Raw genomic sequence first — 21,513 nt, forward strand, 5'->3', positions numbered from 1 at the left:
ACATATGGGAGCATCACCACCAGCTGCATTTTCAATGTGAAAGAAACCAACTGACTCAGCCTCAGGAATGAATAAGCTACCAGCTCAGAGTTCACAAGAAACCCCTTAAAATCAGAAGCAATTTCCCAGATCTGTTTTTTTCTATCACAGTCAAGACCTCAGTGATTCCCTTTTAAGTTTACAAGAACCCTGTGTTGAAGACCAAGATTGAGCATCCTTCCTCTTGCCTTCATACTGAACATAGCAATCCCCAGTCCTCCAAGTACTCATTTTTCAAAATACCTTTTAACTAGAGCATATAAAACATTCATAAAATTATAAATTAGTTTGTTTGTGTTTAAGAGAGAAAAGAAAGATTTATGGGTGTTGGGACAAAGAAGAGTCCTTCATAGTCCCTTCTTTGCTTTGGTCAATGTTTAATACATGATTAGTACAAAAATAAACACTATTGAAAGAATTGGAAATGATACAAAGAACAATATAACTGCCTGCAAACCAACTTCTTTTTGATCATATGTTTTTACTGGGACTGCTATTTGCTTGAATTTGGGTTCAAGACATGGCAAAGAGACAGTGTATAATATCATGATCTACCCAGATTTTATGAATCCTCTACTCAGTATGTTTTAACAAAAAATAATCTTAATTTTGTATCAATATACAAAAATCCCTTAAACAAAAAATAGAGACATATATACAGTATGCTATGATAAAAAAAATAACCTTAAATTTGTATCACTATACAAAATCCCTACCAAAGTAAAATGTTTGAGATTAATAGTTGTCTTTTGATCCTATATTCCCATATTACCCCGTAGACAACGACAAACATCCATAACTCACCAAACAACCAAAAAACACCCATCCCACCTCTTGGGAATGTGGGTATTGTATTCTCTAAATGGCTTCCTGTTGTCTGTGGATGACTACATCTTTAGGAAACCTGAGAAAATTGAGATAATGGTCAAGTCCTGGGAGAGCTAGCTATATCATTTGTTGACTACTCTCTATGTTATGGGAAAGTGCAAGGCTTATCTGAAGTTCTGGCTGGAATAATCTGAGGCTGGACCTTCTCATCCAGCAGCCTTGAAGCTGTTCCAGATGCAGAACTCTAAGGAATCTGAAACTGAGGCACTCTGAAAGGCTGAATCACCTGGGCCACCCGTTTACACTGGTAGCTGTTCCCCTCACTTTGAAAACACATAAACTTTCAAAGGTAACATATCTGCATTAACACAAGTATGAACTTGGCATTGTACACAAACCAGCCAAAGATGATCTTTTTTCTGTTTCATGTTTGAGCATGTAAAATCTGTCTTGTAGCTTTTCTGGGTTTATTTCTTTATATCCGTAGCTAAGATTTTCAGGAGGTCACCTGCAATCAAACCTGATCTCTATCAACCTTGAAGGAATCCATAGCCTTTCGTTTCCTGTGGAAACAAAAGCATAATCTTTTTCCCAACACAGTACATTTTCTGACTTTTAGTTTGAAGTTAAGGCATCCCTAAAGTATCTAGGCTGGTTTAATTCTGTAGTTCTTTTTACAAACCCATGTCTCTCAGCAGCTGCTGTTGACTCATCAGCATTCAAAAAATTCAAAGTCAACAGCACACCATACAGACTCCCTATTTATTTCCCATCTTTACATGGCTTATCCTTTTTATGTTACTTTACTCTTTCTTTAAAGGCCTTACTATTTTTAAACTTTTTTCTATGACTGTCTATACCCATTTTCTTCTTTTTTCTTAAACCTACACACATTTTTAAACACACTGTAAACCTGTTAGAGGTTTTATTATTTTTTTTTCACCATCTGAACCTGCTTTACTAAGTGCCTGCAACTGTGAACTTGCAACATTCTCTGTTAAGTGAGCCAAACTTTAACCTACTAAGAGGTGGTGGCTAGGCCCTACACTGGCAGATCTGGTGGCTGGATCTTCCCCCTTTTCTGATCTATGAAAGCCAAGCCTAAGTGTGAGACCCCAGTCTGAAGCTGCATTTTACAGGCAATTGCATTTAACCACCCCAGTTCTAGGAAGTTGGTGCCTGCACCATGACAGGCATTTTTTTTACTTAGCTTGCTGCTTCTACTTACCGTACTGGTTATTTTTTCAGAACCTATATGGAAATTCCAGCACCATGCTGGAACACCAAATGTAGAAGACTTTCTTTTGAGACACCAACCAGCTCCCAAATCATGACATAGATATTTCGTATTAGCTATAAATGCCAGATTTATTTCTTGCTAGCTCTTATAACTTAAATTAACCTGTTTTTTTTTACCTATTTTTGATTTTTTTTTCCTTTTGATTTCTGAGCAATGTGAATCTATTAGCTATTTGCAAACTAAAACTAAAGCTGAAAGTAGTCCTACGCAATTCTGATAAAATGCAGATTTGGAAATCACTGAACTGTGCCTTTTTCTTGTAGACCGAAATCCTTGGAGACTTTGTTAGTCCAGGTTTCATCAAGCTGCCATAACATCCTTCCTTTTTGCTTCCTTTGGAGGATATAATCATTGCCCATTACCTTCGCTGCTTCAGCTACATTTCATCTTATGCTGTTGATTCTTGTTCTAGTACATCGTGTTCTGTGCCAGACAGACTCACAAATCAGGCAGAAAAGCTGTGTCTGTGAGAGGAGGGACCAAGGAATGGTAATCATTTTAAATTCAAGGTAGAGGTCTTGAGATGAGCTTTAGCCTCTAGTGCCAGTCCTTTTTACTCTTAGCTTGCATTTCGGATTCTCCTCTGGAAGAGATCTGAAGAACAGATCTTCATTCGGGAAGGTGCTAAGAATCAGTAAACATACAAACGAAAAGGTGCTTATCAAGCACAGTGGGTTCTGTATGAACAGAAGATAGGGTTTGCTTGTGAAAGTTATTTCCAGTGTCTGATGTCACAACCCTCAGTAGCGCTGTCTTCGGGTTTTTGGTTACATTATCATTTATTATAAGGAAGCACAAAGTGCCAAAATCATCAGGCTGGAACCTCATCCATAGTACACAGGCACCTCACGAAGAAGCTGAAGTGCCGAGACACATCCCATTGCCAATAGATGCCTCTGTGTTACCATGGGCTCCTCTTGCCAATGGCACTCCTGTGACCAGGAGAGACTGTGGTACCCAGCAACATCAGCTCTTTAGTGGTAGTGGGCTAGATTTAGAGGTAAAACTTGTTTTTTTTTTTTCCAGAAGTATTGGAAGGAAGCTTAGTGATGACTTTTATGACAAACCAATAATTTTATCTCAGGGTTTGCATGCCTATAGATGAGAAGGCCCTTGAAATCGTATAGTCCCTTCTGGTTCTAAGGGAGAAATACCACAACTAGAAAAGGAAACTCAGGCATCAGCTTAGTACCTTTATCTACTTTATAAAGCTTTAATACTGTCATTAAACTTGGAGAATAAATTTGCAGTGGAAAAAAAAACTGCCAGAAACCCCTCCAGAATCAAACACACACACACACACACACACACACACACACACACACACACACACACACACTCACAAGCCATGACTATTTTTCTGCCCACTGAAATGCAATTTGGTTGCTTCACCAGAGCAAGGTCTGTCTTCATTCAGACAATTACCCACGACTTGCTCTGGGAACTGAGAAGAAATCTATAGCAGGTAATACAGTTTAGTTTCAGTAGTGATACAGTCGTATTTTAAATGAAAGAAGACTGATTTTCACACTCGTAGCCTCATAAACTCAGGCAAGTTTCGTCCCATGTAGTCTCCCAGAAAAGAGGATGCTGCAACCTGCTGTCCACCCACTTCTCCACCTTTGTCCGCGGGGCTGTTTTCCTGAATGATTTCTGTTTGTGTTGGCCAGGATAAGTCTCCTTATTTTCTTTATTTTTTAAAAGTTCTTGTGTGTACATTTTCTCTCTTTCTGAGGACGAAGGAAGATAAGATTCCTGTTATACAAACCTTGATAAAATAAAAAATGGAAGCAGAATTAGATATTAGTTCTTATTATCCACCATTTATAGTTGATAAGCATCATTTTTATTTTCGTTTTGCTTATGATATTTTATGTGAAACAAATCATTTAAATATAAAAGAGAAGTGTACTTGTTTCCCAGTTTGGCATCACTATTTTCCCAGACATATAACTGAATAATCTCAGATTGCATGCTTCTAGCACACATTTAATGTTTTTTAATGAATTAACTTACTTATTTTTATTTTTATTAAAAATTTCCACCTCCTCCCATTTCCCTCCCCTTCCCCCCACTTCCTCTCCAGTTCAAAGAGCAGTCAGGGTTCCCTGCCCTGTGGGAAGTCCAAGGTCCTCCCCCCTCCATCCAGGTCTAGGAAGGTGAGCATCCAAACAGACTAGGCTCCCACAAAGCCAGTACATGCAGTAGAATCAAAACACAGTGCCATTGTCCTTGGCTTCTCAGTCAGCCCTCACTGTCAGCCACGTTCAGAGAGTCCAGTTTAATCACATGCTCCATCAGTCCCAGTCCAGCTGGCCTTGGTGATCTCCCATTAGATCAGCCCGGCCGTCTCAGTGGGTGGGTGCACCCCTCGCGGTCCTGACTTCATTGCTCATGTTCTCCCTCCTTCTGCTCCTCATTTGGACCTTGGGAGCTCAGTCCAGTGCTCCAATGTGGGTCTCTGTCTTTATCTCCATCCATCGCCAGATGAAGGTTCTATGGTGATATGCAAAATATTCATCAATGTGGCTATAGGATAGAGCCAGTTCAGTCGCCCTCTCCTCAGCTTCCCAAGGAACAAACTGGGGACATCTCCTTGGACACCTGGGAACCCCTCTAGAGTCAAGTCTTTTGCCAATCCTAAAATGGCTCCCTTAATTAAGATATATACTTCCCTGCTCCCATATCCATCCTTCCTCCATCCCAATCGTCCCATTTCCCCAAGCTCTTCCCATCCTCCCCTTCTCACTTCTCTCTCTCCATCTCCCCTTACCCCCACTCCACCCCTACCCCCACCCCCAATCTCTCAATTTTTGTCTGGCAATCTTGTCTACTTCCAATATCCAGGAGGATAACTATATGTTTTTCTTTGGGTTCACCTTCTTATTTAGCTTCTCTAGGATCACGAATTATAGGCTCAATGTCCTTTAATTATGGCTAGAATCCACTTATGAATAAGTACATACCATATTCATCTTTTTGGGTCTGAGTTACCTCACTCAGGGTCATGCTCAACCTCTTTAGCGATCAGGGAAATGCAAATCAAAACAACTTTGAGATACCATCTTACACCTGTCAGAATGGTTAAAATCAAAAACACCAATGATAGCCTTTGCTGGAGAGGATGTAGAGTAAGTGGAACTCATCCATTGCTGGTGGGAATGCAAACTTGTGCAACCACTTTGGAAATCAGTGTGGCGGTTTCTCAGGAAATTCGGGATCAACCTACCCCAAGATCCAGCAATACCACTCTTGGGAATGTACTCAAGAGATGCCCTATCATACTACAAAAGCATTTGTTCAGCTATGTTCATAGCAGCATTATTTGTAATAGCCAGAACCTGGAAACAACCTAGATGCCCCTCAATGGAAGAATGGATAAAGAAAGTGTGGAATATATACGCATTAGAGTACTACTCAGCGGTAAAAAACAATGACATTTTGAATTTCACATTTAATGTTTTTACTATGTACATGTGAATCTCTAAACCACATATAGTATTGCTTGCATGTTTGAAAAGTTATACAAATCATGTAGCTTTAATTTATATAAAACTACATGAATATGGAGATATTACATATATGTAATTTTCATTTTCATTTAACTTTGGTTTTTATTTTGTTTTATATTATATTTTAATTTTTTAGGTTGGCATTCAAAGTAATTGGTTTCATTATGGCATTTTCATAGTGCTTCGTTCCTGTTGGCCTCCCAATCTCTCTCCTGTGTTCTGTCTGAATGCCTTCCTATTGGTTCCTTTCTGTCCTGCAGCCCCAACTTTCAGATCACTTGTATTCCACTTCCTCTCCCCTCTAACAAGATCTCCCTTTTTTCTGTTCATGGTTGTCTTTCTACTTACATGACATTTACACTCACACACATACAAGCACAATGCATACCTACAAATTAAAATCTAGGAATCCTGTAAGAGGAAAAGCATGCAGTATTTGTCTTTATGAATCTGTTTTATTTTGCTTACTGGTGAATATTATGATTTCATTTTTCTTTATAACTCAGTAAAATTCTACTGTGCTATATACCACATTTTCTTGATCCATCCATCTAGGCTGACTCTATTTCTTGGCTGTTATAGATAGTGCAGTAGTAAACACGAGTATGCAGCATCTCTATGGCAAGACTTCGGGTGTTTCCACTGTAAGCCTGGTGGGGGGGTAAAACTGGGTCATGTGTTTTCTCTAATACCAAGTTTTGGAAGAATCTCCAAAATGATTTCAATGATGACTGCACCAAATTACATGTCTAAGCAACAAATGAGGATTCTTCTTTCTCTACATTCTCCCTAGCATGTTTTTGTCCTTTGTCTTCTTGATATTAGCCATTCCTATTGGGATGAGATAGACTATCAAAGTAGTTTTAATTGGCATTTATTATTGGCTAAGAAGATATTAAACACTTTTTTTAAAAAAATGTATTTGTCATTTGTGTTTCTTGATTCAAGAGTTGCCACACCGTTCATCAGTCCATTTGTTGATTGAAAGGAGTTTTTCGGGGGAAAGATAGTATTTTATTTTTATAGTTATTGCTTATTTATTGTGTGTATGTTGTGTGCAAATGCCTGTGGAGGCCAGAAATTGCTGCAGTATTCTCCTCTATCCCTCTTCACCTTATCTTTTGAGACAAGATTTCTCTTTGATCCTGGAGCTCACCAGATTAACAATACTAGTTGGCAACACACTCAGAGATCTTCTTGTTCCTGCCTCCACAGACATGCAGCACTACACCCAGTTTTGCCGTGGATGCTCAGGGTCCAAAAGCAGGCCCTCAGGCTTGTATGGCAGCTGCTTTACCAGCTGTTCCTATCTCGGCCTCACATAGTTCTTTGCATACAACCATTAAACCCTTTTGAGAAACAACAAAGAAGGCTTTTTCCCATCCTATAGGCTCCCATCCTCAGGCTTCACACTGGTGATTATTTCCTTTGTTATGAAGAATCTTTTTACTTTTATGTAATCTGACTAGTTAGTTCTTAGAGTTGCTTCCTTTCCTGAAAGATCTTGAATCTGCCTCTATCTTAAAGTATTTTCTTTATGCTTTTCTAGCTATTTCAACACCTTATATTAAAGTCCTTGATCCATTTTAAGTTGATTTTTCCCCAGAGTTAGAGATAGGTTTTTAATTTCGTTTTTCAGAAAGTGAATGTCTAGTTTCCCCAACACTATTTATTGAAAAGGCTGTCTTATCTCGAATGTATGTTTTGGCATCTTTGTCAAAATTTAGATGTCTACAGCTATATAAGTTTACTTCTGGGTCCTCTGTCTGCTCTTTCATTGGTCTGCATGTCTGCTTTTGCACCAGTTCCATGTGGTCTGTCACTGTGGTTCTATAGTATAATTTGAGGTCAGATAATTCTGATATCTAGCATTATTATTTTTGTTTAGAATTACTTTACCTTTTTGAGATATTGTGGATTTCTGTATGAATTTTTTTTATTTTTTCAGTGTGAAGAATGTCATTGGAATTTTAATGGGGATTGCGTTACATTTATAAACTAGTTCTGTTGTTCTATTTTTCAAAATATTAATTATTCCAATACATGAATATGAAAATTCTATCCATATTCTAGTGTCTAATTTTCCATGGTAGGTGCTGTCACCTCCAGCCAGAAATCAGTTATACACCTATAACAACTGTACCACTATTTTACCAGTGAGCAAACCTTGGTAGGTAGGTTGGTATTGCAAGATGCAGGGGCCAACACATCTTAGTGATCATATTTCATTGCATACATATATGAAATTCTCAAGAATAAAGAGACTTTTTAAAAATACTGCATGTCCATGGTATGCTCTGGCATCTTAGGCCCAGCAATTCCTCCTACAGATACCCCACTGTTAGGTTTACCAGTAAGGTAATGGTTCTAACTACTAGTGTTGTTTAATGCTGGCATGTTCCCTGTCAGGCTTGCAGAGCAGCCTCTAGTCCGACAAGGACAGCTGTGGGTCCCTGCAAGATCTCCAGGGTGGCAGGCTGGTCCCGCCATGAGGCCGGGTGAGTCAGGCGGGAGGGTGCGGCAGATGGCAGAGTAAGTAAACATAAGACTATATGTAAAGCTAAACATTTATTACTTAAAGAAGAGGCAGAGAGACAGAGAGACAGAGATAGAGAGACATAGAGACATAAAAACATAGAGACAGAGAGAGACACATGTGCACACACGCCGAGAGACAGAGACAGAAGAAAGAGAGTTAAGATGGCGACCAGGAGGTCAAAAGTGGCTGGAAGTGGGTGTGGCTTGCCCTTAAAGGGACCAGAGCCAAAGGAATAACAACTAGCCTTTTCTAGAATTGGTTTCCTTGACTTCTAGGAGTTATTGAGCATTGCTAGGCTTTTCTAAAGGGTGCTATCAGGAAGTATTTCTGTGTATACATTTTAGTAAATTGCCTAAAGAGCAGGAGAAAGGGAACTAGAGGAAATGGGGAAAGGGATAAGACTAGAGACAGAAAGAAGATAGATCTTCAACTTCTGGGGGCTTGTCGTCATTTATTTTGTCATTCTATATAAATATTTACTTTTGAGCCTAATTTTATATTTTGTGCATTTGATCTCGTTGCAAGGATGACCCCACAATCAGTTTTCAGACATAAAACACCTGGATGCCTTCCTGCCCTCAAGCTCAGTGCCATTGCCTGTTATAACTGCAAATCCCTGGAGTGGGCCTCTTCAGAGCCCAGTTCCATAGCTAGACTATGTAGGACTTTCCCACCCGTTCCTTTTCCAGCTTCCTGCATACTCTCCCCAGCACTGCTGGGATCAAGGTCCAGCTGTTTGAGCTCCTGCCAAGACACAGTGTCTCTCCACTACACTTTTAGCTCAGGATCCAAAATCTGCAAGGAGTTACTGAGAGGGGCAGATTAGGAATGGTGTGCTTAGCCCTGAGACCCTTCAGCCTCAGATCTGTGTCTTTGACTCACCATTGATTGAATCATGCAGTCACTCATTATTTTGTTGAGTATATTTTTGAGTGTTCATTGTGTGCCAGTGGGATGTCCATAATCTTAGCCTTGTGCAAATAAAGCAAATAGTAATTTTCTTTATTTTTTTCATAGTACAAACTTAAATCCCTTAACTGTAATATTTTACTCTGTTGAATAATTTATGCATGGAATTATTCAAACAAGTTTAAGAAAGCTCAAAAAGCATTTTATTGCCTAGAGTCTTTCTTTGTAACAGTATTCTCTTTTTTCAAGCTTTCCTGCTCTAAATAATTTTAGACACAGGATAGGAAGTTTGACACACTGCAAAGAAGATGAGGAATGGTGCCGCCTCAAAATCAAACCCTATGACAAGTGCAAAGAGGTGCCTCTGCAGGAGCCCAGAGTGAGGCCCTGGGGAGGAGGGGCAAGCACACTTACACAGCTCTATAGGGTCTCCAATCAGCCTTCTCCTCTGTTTGGCTTCCTGGGGTCAAACTAGATTTCACAGGTCAACAGGGTTGCTCTAATGATTTTTTTAAGATTCTCCCCATTTGGAGGGAAAGGCTCCAGTTTTATGGAATTACCTGCCCAGTCAGCAGGCTGGGTGTTAAAATTTTGAGTAGACTACCCCTCCTCCTTGAAAGCAGCAGGCAGCAGAAAAAGGTCCGGAAATTCCTGAGCATTGGGAAGTCAGCCCTAATGCAATTATGTGAAATAAAAGAAGGGGTCAGATAATAAGGGGCAAAGGTTTTTCCTCTTAAAGTAAAGGGACAGGTAAACAAAACCAGCTGCCCCTGGAGCCAACAAACTCTCTTCATTAAACGTTTTAAGAAGCTAATGGGCATAAGTGGCTAATTGTAACACAGCCCTAAAACTGAATCTTGAATATAGGGAAAGAGGTAGGCGGAAGACACTGGAGCTGCAGCTGGATAGCAGGGTATCTCTCCATACATGGTCAAGCTAGAGGGAAAACCAAAGCAAAATGTTTTGAACAATATCTCTGTGAGATGACTTGGGTGTCTTAGATAGGGCAAGTTTAAATCTATATGCTAGTTCAATAGAATGTAGAATAGTTTTTACTCAGTACATTATAGGAAATTTCATGTGCACTAACGAGGAGAAACTCCGGGAGAATATTTATCAAAATGTGAACAATGGTTCACAGTGTTGGTCTCTTAAGTGACTCCTCATTTTATACTTCTATTTTGTTTGTGCTTATTTTTAATTTGCATCTATTTCTCTTATAATAAAAAGATAGTGCTTTTAAAAATAAGATATATAGTAAATAAAATCTTAGCTTTTATTTAAATATGTAAGAAAATTAGTGAATAAATTCATAAGAGGATCCATTTGCTTTGAATAACCAGCCATTCTTACCATGATTGGTGTGACCTGCTAGTCTAGAGACAAGAATGACAAGAGCTGCCATCAAGCAAGACAAACTATTCTGATCATGCCTGAGTGTTTCAACTGTTGCAATAGTTATGAAAAGCTTATTTCAGCACAGTCTTCCTGACTGCACCCATCAGTTAAGTGACTCATTTCTTTGTGTGACCTTAGAGAATTTGGGGTTTATAAAAGCGTTACTGTAGGGGATTCTAAAATCACCCTGCTGGCATTTATACAGAAGTTTCTAGAGTTTCTCTAATTGGAGAGTTCCTTTGCTCTCCCACCACCAGTTGCTTTCTTCTTGACATATCTGTCTTCAGAATCCTCTGCTACCATCGCTAAATTAAGTAACGCTGTGGAGACTGATGGGTAGCTAAGAATCATCATGATCTTCTGAGGGCAAAAGACAGAAGGGAAGAGAGTTGCCCCCAACTAACTGAAAAATTATCACAATCTAGACTGGTTTCCTTTTACCTAGTCTTTCTTAGAAATCAGTATCTTTGGAGCTGGGACTATAACTTAGTGAGTAATAAATAAATGGCCCTCATCATCATGATTCAGTAACCTACTGGTGAGCACGACTGCTTTGCTTCCTTCATACCTCATCTGTGTCTATATTATGTCTATATATTGTCTCTAACTGTGACACTATGGAGAGGTGTTGCTGGTACTCAAGTGCCTTCAATTGGCTCAGACAGGAGGCTCTTTGTGAGTTGAGGCCAACTTATGATACACAGTGAATTATTCTAGACTAGACTTGATTAAAACAAGATCCTGTCTAACATTAGAAAATAAAGTATAATAAAAGAGGCTTCAGGGTTATTCAGTCCCTGCTCTGTTATTAATTGATTTCCGTTCCCTCTCTTCAGAATGGTCCCAAATTTTTGTGACCAAAGTTCCTGTTTCAATAGCTTAAGACAAAAGTGAATTTAAGTTGCAAATGAAAATTGCTGAAATTCTCAGTCTAATATGAGGAGTCCTTTGACATCCAAATATAAATTAGATTCAGACTGAGGTTGTTAGAAAGGTACTGTTTTGCTTAGGGCAGTAAATGGATTTGGTTCCTTCCTTGGGTCAGAGGTGCAGGCAATGCCCAGGGCTGTATTTGAGAAGTACTTTAAAGGGTCTTTGACATTCTATGACCTTCCCTTATTTGTTTCGCAACCTCATTTATTACCATAGTTTTACTCATGACTTTCAGCTGAAGAAGAGATGAGGTCAACATTGCCCATCTTGATTTTCTGCTATCTCTATCTGCTCTGCATATCCTCCTTAACATTCTCTGTGTATTTAATATCTCAAACAGCATCTTTCATCTCTCTTGACAAGCGGTGGCCCAACTCTAATGCCGAAATGTCCTCAGTATAATGTTCTCCAAGGCTCCCCTCTCTCTCTCTCTTTAGCTCATGGTCATCGTTTACTCCATGCCTTGGTTTGTCACCCCATAAAGAAATACTGAGTGTTTTCATTGCAGCCTGTTACTTGCGTTCCTTCTATGCCCTCCCTTGTGTGGAGCCACATCACTTCTTTCCCACACTGTCAAGGTAACCTTGTCCACTAGTTTCTCTGCCTGTAGCTCTTCCCACGCCAGTTCAAATTCAATTTTCAGGAGTAGCCATGGAACAACTGAGAATAATTGGATCCAGCTTGTTAGGTTAAAAATGGGGTCAACGATGGGCTCAGAAAAGCTTAGGTTAAAGTTTCTAGTGGAGCACCTACTCCTATGCCAAGTGAAGGAGGAAAAGTGCTATTTCTGGGTCCAGACACAGAGAATATCAGTCACCGAGCGAGCAGTAATATGGAGCATGTTTCTCCCTTCCCACCTTCAAGGAGTCCAGAGTTTGCCTTTACTGATACTTATTTTCCTTCTTCAAATCTAGTAGTGGACAGGTGTGTTCGTCTCTCAAAAGAGGCTTCCCTTAACCCCAGCCCACAGCCTTCCAGTCAAATCTCTGCTACCTTGAACCTTGAAGTAACCTGACAGAGTCTATTTGACTATTGGATACCTTCGATATGCTAGGCTCTGGGTCAAGTATTTTTCCTTACTTGTCCACCATAGCAACCCTGTAAAAGTAATAGAGGCTTAAGTTTTTAATTTTTGTTGCATTTTTATTTATTTCATGTGGGTGTGTGTGTGAGAGAGAGACACACGTGGGGGTGGGGAGTAGGGTAGCGAGAGGAAGAGCCCATCCATGTGGAAGTCAGAGGTAGGCCTCATGAAGCAAACTGAGGCCATCAGGCTTTTGTGGCAAGCTTCTTTGCCCACTGAGCCATCTTGCCGGCTCCAGGCTTTAATTTTTTAACTCCTCTTATAGAAAGAGAAACCCAGATACATGTGTATGAAATGTTAGAAGTAAATCCATCACTTTTTATGCCAACTTGGAAAAATGTGGGTGGATCAAATATCATGTGGGTAGAAAGTGGCAAAGCATATTGAGTCAGGGTTTTTAATTCTAAGTTCTACGTAACTTGTACAAAGGAATAAAAGAAAAGAGGAAAATAATGAAGGGACCATAGATCAGATGGGTTAGTCTAAATATTTGTGGAGAACTGAAAAATGACATCTGGCATCTTTATCTCAATAACTATTAAACTATATGTGTTGCCAGCAAATTATAAACACCAATTGTTCTCATAGTTACTGGGAAATAAACGTAAAGAGAAGGAGAAACTGCAATATACTTGCTTGACTATGATGAGAACAATTAGAGCTCTCTGTTTGTCATAAGACTTGTCAGCATGGAAGTGGTCATTTCTTCAGCTGTGTATTAGAACAGCAGTGCACAGCTTGCTTGGCTTTAATTTTAACGATCCCACTCCTATATGCCCATTTTTCATGTAATGCATGATCAAGCTCAACTTGTTTTAAAAAAAATAAAGATGGTAATAATGAAATACTAGCAACAAAAGGTTATGAAATGTTAAGGCAGTGGCCAGAACTGAAACTGTGTTATACATAATAAATGTTTGTTGAACGTGAGTTTGAACAAGAGATGATGTAAAATGTCATATTATTCTTTTATTCCATTATGTAAGTAACCACACACAAAATCTAAGTACATATCCTCTGACAGCATTCTACTTTTTAGGATTCTTTGTTCGTACATAATTTTACCAACCAGTCTCCTATGTCTGAACTGAACTTGAAAAGGTTAGAAAACAAGAAAAGCTTTTGTGTGCCTACTATGTGCCTGCTGTGTGCCTGCTGTGTGCTAGGCACCTTAGGTTCATAATCTCCTTGATTTGAAATTAATCCCAGGGAGCAGATATGCCACCCCTCTTTAATTAATAAGAAAACTACCAAACATGGAGGCACACATCTGAAATTCTGAAACTTAGTAGGTTAAAACAGGAGGAAGGCCATAGTTCAAGGCTAGCCTGAGCTTCATAGTGGGTTCTAGGACAGTCTAGACTACAAAGTGAGCCCTTGTCTCAAAAACAAACATGCAAACAAAAACTAGATAGATGATAGATAAGCAGGTAGGTAGGCAAACGGTAGGTGGTGGGTGGGTAGGTAAGTAGGTAGGTGGATAGATAGATGATAAATAGGCAGACAGGTAGGAAGATAGATAGATAGATAGATAGATAGATAGATAGATAGATAGACAGATAAAAATTTTAATTTAAATATGCTAAAACAGGCCGGGCGGTGGTGGCGCACGCCTTTAATCCCAGCACTTGGGAGGCAAAGGCAGGCAGATCTCTATGAGTTCGAGGCCAGCCTGGTCTACAAGAGCTAGTTCCAGGACAGGCACCAAAAACTACAGAGAAACCCTGTCTCAAAAATCTAAATAAATAAATAAATAAATAAATAAATATGCTAAAACTGAGGTCTGTAGAAATCACGTATCTGAACTCAAATGTCTCTGGGGTTTTGTTAGTTTGTTGTTGTTGTTGTTTTTTTTAACATGTCAGTCATTTAAACATCGGGTTCTTTGGAATATCTTACGGTGGTGAAGGGGGCCAATAGGAGGTTGAGTAAGACCTGTCTCCTTCCCTTCCCTCAACCGGAGCTCCTCTTTTTAATATCAGGTTTTTAAGTCTGCCCATTCCATGGAGCATGTGCTGTAATGGGGATTCACACTAAGAAGGGCTTTCATGGAGGTCTGTGTGCACTGGTGGGTAGATCTTTTATTTCAAATGAAAGAAAATCTATCATCTTTAGTTATCAACCAATGAGACTTCAGTGGATTAGGCTAGGCATATGGGAATCATAAGCACTTAAATTTTCATTTATTCCAGGTTTTACCAATGTAGTAGTAAGGCAGGGTTCTAGGTAATGAAGGTCACCTAACCCAGAGCTTGTGTCTGCTTAGTTTTCAGAATAAGTGGTTCAGAAAAGAGGACCGCATAAGGTGGGATGAGCCTGTTTGGTCAAATGTTCACAACAGTGTCAATGCAGCTTGATGATTTCCTTAAGCTACTAATGAAAACCAGGCTGAAGTAAAACAAATGAGCAGCAGCCCTGTTGTTTCAGGAGAGAGCTTGGGGCTGATGTGTGGGTTTCTTCGCATTTGTTCCTTTTCTCTCTCATTCACTCATATAAGGTCATTGAGACTGCACTGCATCAGAATGCTGCTCTGTTGTTTATTTTCTTATTTAAAAGTAGAAATCTAGCAAATGTGTGGGTGTTCCTTTGAAACTCTCCCATGCCTTTATTGCTTTAAGGTAAAGATAGAGACAGCCATGAGATTGAAGGCTAAGTCCCTTTCCCAAGAGAAAAAGTACTTTCCCCCAATTACCCAATTTGGATTATGAAATATCTGTCCATTCCCAGAGAGCAAGAAATGGGTGCTTACCTGAGCAAGGCTGAAAAAAGTCATGGTAGCTGGCAAATGGAATTGGACATGGAGAAAATAAAAAGTATATTATTTGCTTGAAAAGTACCAAGTCAAAACCAATCTGGATATGGAAGCTCAGGTATAATCCTAGGCTGTGTCCTCAGGAGTCAGAGACTTCTGTGAAAGGAAGTATATTTCTAGTCCCCACGTTAGGATTTTATCTGACTCTTATTTTATTTTTATTCCAGTTGCTACATTGATGGCCGGGTGGTCAAGGTGATGGACTTCCTGAAAACTCGTCTCTTAGACACACTCTCTGACCAGATTAGGAAAATTCAGAAAGTGAGTAAAATTATCTGTGGGCTGATATGTTTGGAAGAATGACAAGGAAAAGGTCACATGGTTTCAACTGGAATTTAGTGCTGTGGGAACAAGGGTAGGAAAAGATTCCAGATGGACGTGGCCATGTCCCCTTTTTCAGTGATGCTTGTGGGTCATTATTGTTTTTCTCAGTTAGAAGAGTTTATATTTGTCACACCAAGATCTAGAGCTGTTCTAACAAATGATTTCATGGGTAAGGAATAGTGCAGAAATGTCTAAAAAACCAGGCAAAGAACTATACAGAATAGTGCAGAAATGTCTAAAAAACCAGACAAAGAACTATACAGAATAGTGCAGAAATGTCTAAAAAACCAGGCAAAGAACTATACAACCAAAGAATGCCATCATATCAAAGAGCTACTTGCGCTCCCAGACTTCCTGCAGCACTGTTGGAAATAACTGAGATAGAGAATCAACCAAGTTATCTATCGGTGGATAAATGGATAAAGAAATAGTGTAAGGTTTCTTATACAATGAAGAATGAAATTCTGTCATTTTCAGCAAAGTTGAACTAGAGAAAGACAAATACTGCATGTTCCCTTCCCTGTGGAAAAGGTAAAAAATTCACTCAAACTAGAAAATGGCAGAAGCTAGAAGAGAAGAGAAGGGAACGAATAGAGAAGAGGGATAAAATCGTAACACAGTGAATGGTCGGAAATGCATTCATATCTCCAGCATAGCAAGGTAGCTAGTCACAGTGACATAGCTTATCAATGCCTGGAAGGAAGCTCAGTGGCTCTGAATGTAAAGAAATAATGAAGAGGTAAAGATCCTCATTATAAAAACTGAAATAGTGAACAGTATCCTATGACTATATGCAGTTGTTATAAAATAATTAAAACAAAAAGTAAAATTCAAAGAATAAAAATGCCACATGGGAATCATATTAAAGGCTAGTTAAAACAAACAATAAAAAAGGACATTTTCTTCATCCATCCAACTTTGTCCTACATTTAAATTTAAGTGAAACTCTTTATTTAAAGGGATTCTTCAATGTCAAGTTTGCTTGTTTCTTTTCCTAGGGATTCACTTGGGGCTAGTTTAAGGAGATAATCATTGCTCATGCTCATTGAAGTCTTGGTTTTGAGAGCTAATGATTCTGATCCATATTTATATCGTTCTTAGTATCCTAGAATCAGCCATGTAGGAGTTGACTTTTCTAAAAAGGAAGAGGAAACTAAATCATATTAAGCAATTGCATGTAGGTCTTTCCAGGCAGACCAATCAAGATTACTAATGCTGCTCATAGTAATGTGTTCCGTCTTGTTCCTGAAACTCTGGTTTAGTAGATCTGAGAACTCTGCCTTGAATAGGCATCTGTCTACTGATTTTGTGTATTACATGTCATAGGGTCACATTTTGAGATATACTAGATTTATTCATTCTAAATAATGAGGATCTGTTGTCTACAATTTCCACTGGATCTCATCAAAATACAATGTCTTCTGCCGTCCGGTAAGGTTCTTTTCCAGAAATTTGCACTCAGCTATTCTTTTGAACAGATAAAACACTTCTCAACAAGTAGTCCCTTTGTAAATGCTGGATGAATGAATAAGTAGACAAATGAAAGGTTCATGTTTAAAACCATCTCTGAAAGAAAATTCTATTTGAAGCTATCACAGAAAAGCACCATTGAGAACTAAAGTGGAAATCTGAACCTTCTTTATATTCTCATACTAATGTCATACTCAAATAACATACAACCTCCATGCTCACTTGTTCTTGGGGAGTGTTAGAACCTGAGAACTCTCAAGACTTCTGAGTTTCTGTATCCCAGTGTAATCACCATGGGACCAGGGATATTGGCCAGAACCTCTTTCTATAACTGCCTTCTATTAGGCAAGAGGAACTAAATGATCTGAAATATTTCTGCCATTCTGTTTGACAACAGTTAGTGGAAAGTATTGCTAGCACCGGGCAAAGTGCCAGATACTGGAGATACAAAATAGAATAAGATGTGGCCTCAAGGAATTCAGTTTTAAGTTTTAATATTTAACTACATTGAAACATGTTGCCTGGTACAACAGAATATCAACCTATTATTGATCATGGTGGTGCATGCCTATAACCGAGGTCCTTGGAAGCTGAGGCAAGACGAGCATGAATTGGAAGCCAGCCTTGGCTAATGAGACTCAGCCTCAAAAACAAATGAAACTCAACCTACAGAATGTTACAATTTTCTAGACACACTGTGCTAATTTAAGTGTTGCTCTCTAGAAGGAATTTTCTTTTATTCCTTTACTTGTAAGTTAATTCTCTCCTGCAATATGCTTCAGACGGCCTTCTAAGTGTTTGTATTACAATAATGTGGAGGATAATCAAGTACCTTTATTTTGGATTCTTCTAGCTTTGAACCTAATTAAAATATTGTTATTAGTAATAATACTGTGACAAGAGAGAAGGTTCTAACTGTATTCTGATTTTAAGGGTAGCAGGTGAGTGTAAGTTTAAACAGAGATGAAGGGATTCTATCTCCACTCTCCCCTTTACCACTACATAGCCCTTAACCATCACAGAACTAAAGGAGCCAAAGAGCAAAACTGACTTCCTGGTTTATATAGGGCCCCACGAATTTTAGATAAAGAACAAAAACTATGGAAAATTGAGATTCAAACCTTTTAAAACGTGCCTGATGCCCCTGAAGTGGCCTTCTACTTCAGGAAAGAATAGTGGATTCCCTTAGGAGAAAGGACCTACAAGTAGAGAACTCCTGGAAGGGAGGGCTAGCCTTACAGCAGGATCAGGCATCACCTTTTAGCCATTAGGAACAAAACATACCCAGAGCAGAGAGACCGTTCAAGTCACAGCCCCTATTCTGGTGTTCTATGACTGTATAAGCAATTACTTCAAAACTTCACGGCAAGAACAGCATTTATTATGTGATGGAACAGAGGAGCTGGGATTTGCACAGAGCATAGCAATGTTTCTCTGCCCCATGGTAGCTAAAATTTTTAGCTGGAAGATTTGATGGATGAGATGCATCAAGATTGTCACATAAGATTAATCAGAAATTGTTTTTACTCAGCTGGTGGCAGCTGTCACCTTAGTTGGGACTGAAAGCTAGAATATCTTGGCTTTATTTCTTTACCTATAAAGTGAAGATGCTAAAAATTTACATTCCCTCCTTTTTAAGGAAGTTAGGACGGTCACACACAGCTGGTCTGTTAATTCATATTGAACACTAGTTTCTATTGCTGTTATTTTGTTAGTTATTGCACTTATTTTAATAATTTTTGTGACTAGAAATAGTCCATACTATCTTTGTTCTCCATTTGTTCTTTGCCTTTTCTCTCTTTCCTCTGTCTTTGAACCCTGGAGAATTTAATAGGTGATATTTTTGGCACCTGAAAGGCAATGACTCAATTGCTAAAAGCAGCTGTGGTTTCCAAATTTGGACTGCCATTTAGAGAAGAATTCTGTTTTCTCAGCACTCAGTGAATTATCAGGTTAGAAGAAAATCTATATGATGCGTTTGGAAACCAGTGAAATGTCTGGACAACCCACACCTTTGGATGAGCACACACTCCTTTCCATTAGAACAAGAATAATTATCTGTATTGGGAGGTGAGTCAAAGGAAAGATCGAGACTCACAATGCAGAGACAGGTCAAATGGGAAAAGTGAGAGACATTTAGGACACAACGCAGATGGTATAGTGCAGAGAACTGGGCTAGCTCCAAAACAGTGACGTAAGAACCAAGAAGAACCACTTTGGCTTAACTCATTTGAACTCTGTGATTTGTGTCTTCATCTCCTGGAGGAATCAGAGGAGGAAATAGCACTTTTTATATTATTTTCAGCAATTCAATAAGCACAGGAAGGAGTTGGTGAAATCCCAGTCAGGAGGAAAGTATTTCCACAAGTACTGTCCATCTGACTGTAGTTTGATTATTAAATAAACTATAGTGGGCTTCCTCAATATTTGAAAATTTAATTTCTTCCTCCTTCCTTTCTATCCTTCTCCATTCATTTATCAACTATTTGTGCCATTTGTAGAATTTTCTAGACTTCTGATAATGCAGTGATGAGCAAAACTAATGTGGTGCTGGTCCTCATAGACCTTCTAGTCCAGTGGGGAAGCAGCTGATGAAGCATGTTGATAATAAAGTGCAATGATGGCTGTGATAGTGTGACATGGGAACTCATCATGGCACGTATCCATCTGACAATGTAGAGGAGAAGCCAGGGGAAATCTTTCAGAGGAGTGATCTGCAGGTTAGCACCTAAAGGAAGAGGAGTCCTATAGTTGATACAGTTCTCCTTTGGGAGCTACTTGGGAGCCACTGATAGATGTGGTGGGTGGATAAGTAGAAGGGTTTATGTGGTCCATACCAAGACCATTATCATTCTTATTGTTATACTTCTTTTAATTTTTATTAAGTAATTAATTTGAGTTTAAAATGCTAAACATTACATGAAGCACAGATCTCTGAAACAGCCACACACACAGTTTGTCCTTCCAGTAAGTTACCACTACCTGAGAGAGGAAAACACCAGGAGTGTTTTTCCTTAGGAAAGAAGGACACGTGTGGAATTGCATACCAGACTGATGATCTTAGCAGATCCATTTGTTCACCAGTGGTATCCCCTGGAGGCAGGAGTCAAGGCAAGAGGGAAGCTGTAACTGGAAGAGACAAGGATGCCTTAGAGATTACAGAGCATACCCACATTAGAGGAGAGAGCCACTGAAGGAAAGAGAAGTATGGGAATTAAGTTTAACAAGACATCCCATATCTGAAGTACGGGTTTACTCAGAAATTGATTATGAAAAGGTCTTGATAGACTAGATATATAAGTGGCAATGGATGTTAACAATCTTTAATCATCTACTATGTTATTGTATAAAGGTCTGGTGTGGGAGATCCTTCTGTCTATGTGTTGCTTTTATTGGTTAATGAATAAAGAATGGCTTTGGACCTATAGCTGGGCAGAATTTAGGTAGGCGTGAAAGACAGAACTGAATGTGTGAGGAAAAGAAGGCAGAGTCAGATGCCACCTTGTAGCCCCACTGGAGACAGACGCCGGAACTTTAACCAGTAAGCCACATGGCCATACACAGATTAATATAAATGGGTTAAATTAATATGTAAGAATTAGCCAATAAGAAGCTAGAGCTAATAGGCCAAGCAGTGATTTAAGTAATATAGTTTCTGTGTGATTATTTTGGGTCTAAGCTAGCAGGGCGGCCGGGAACCAACAAGCAACCTCCCTTCTCCAACAAAGGTCAACTCTTTTGAAGTCTCAATAAATACAATGATATTATACTGCTTCTCATGTATCTTAAATGTAAGGTCATGGAAGTAAGGTAGAAAATAAATAATTCTGGTAAATTAATAAACATACAGAAAGAAATTTTTGTTCTCAGTGAAACTTAAAGTTTTTCAGTCTGTCCACTTTTTAACATATCAACAAATTTAGTTACTTTTGAAGATGACAAAATATAAGCATAATTAAAGTGGTAATAATGATAATTTTAGTGAGAGAAACTAAAATATAAACATCAATAGGATAAGAATGTAGTTATCACCATAAAAATCAGTGTTTATGAAATCAGTCTTTAATTCATTCTATCATTTAACAATGCTGAATCTTTTCTATACTGTCCCAGTGTGTAGCATTTGGCAAATATTCAATAAATATTGGAGGGATGGAAACACAAAGGATCTGGGGATGGATGACCAATATAAAATCAAAGTAGCAAAGAAGTAACATTTGCCGTTCACATTGAAAGTTTAGTCAACTGCTAACTCCGTAGTGTGGTTCTGGAGATAAGGAAATTAATGTAGAGACCCCTGTGAATTATGTCTATACACAGGCATGGCAGAAGTGTGTCATTCATGTGTGTAGAGGTAAAGGGGAG

The 21,513-nt window shown here is 38.9% G+C and overlaps 1 protein-coding gene across 3 annotated transcripts in view; it reads left to right on the plus strand.

Annotated features, from left to right (window-relative positions):
• Window positions 1-21,513, plus strand: part of Hpse2 (heparanase 2 (inactive)) — a 602,385-nt gene that overhangs the window by 433,484 nt on the left and 147,388 nt on the right. For all 3 annotated transcript variants that reach the window (XM_085693954.2, XM_085693953.2, XM_085693952.2), the window contains one exon: window positions 15,522-15,615. In XM_085693954.2, coding sequence (XP_085550080.1) covers window positions 15,522-15,615 — 94 coding nt within the window. The remainder of the gene's footprint in view (window positions 1-15,521; window positions 15,616-21,513) is intronic.

The sequence above is a fragment of the Myodes glareolus genome, chromosome 7 (genome assembly GCF_982192425.1).
Source record: "Myodes glareolus chromosome 7, mMyoGla1.1, whole genome shotgun sequence".
Lineage (NCBI taxonomy): Eukaryota > Metazoa > Chordata > Mammalia > Rodentia > Cricetidae > Myodes > Myodes glareolus.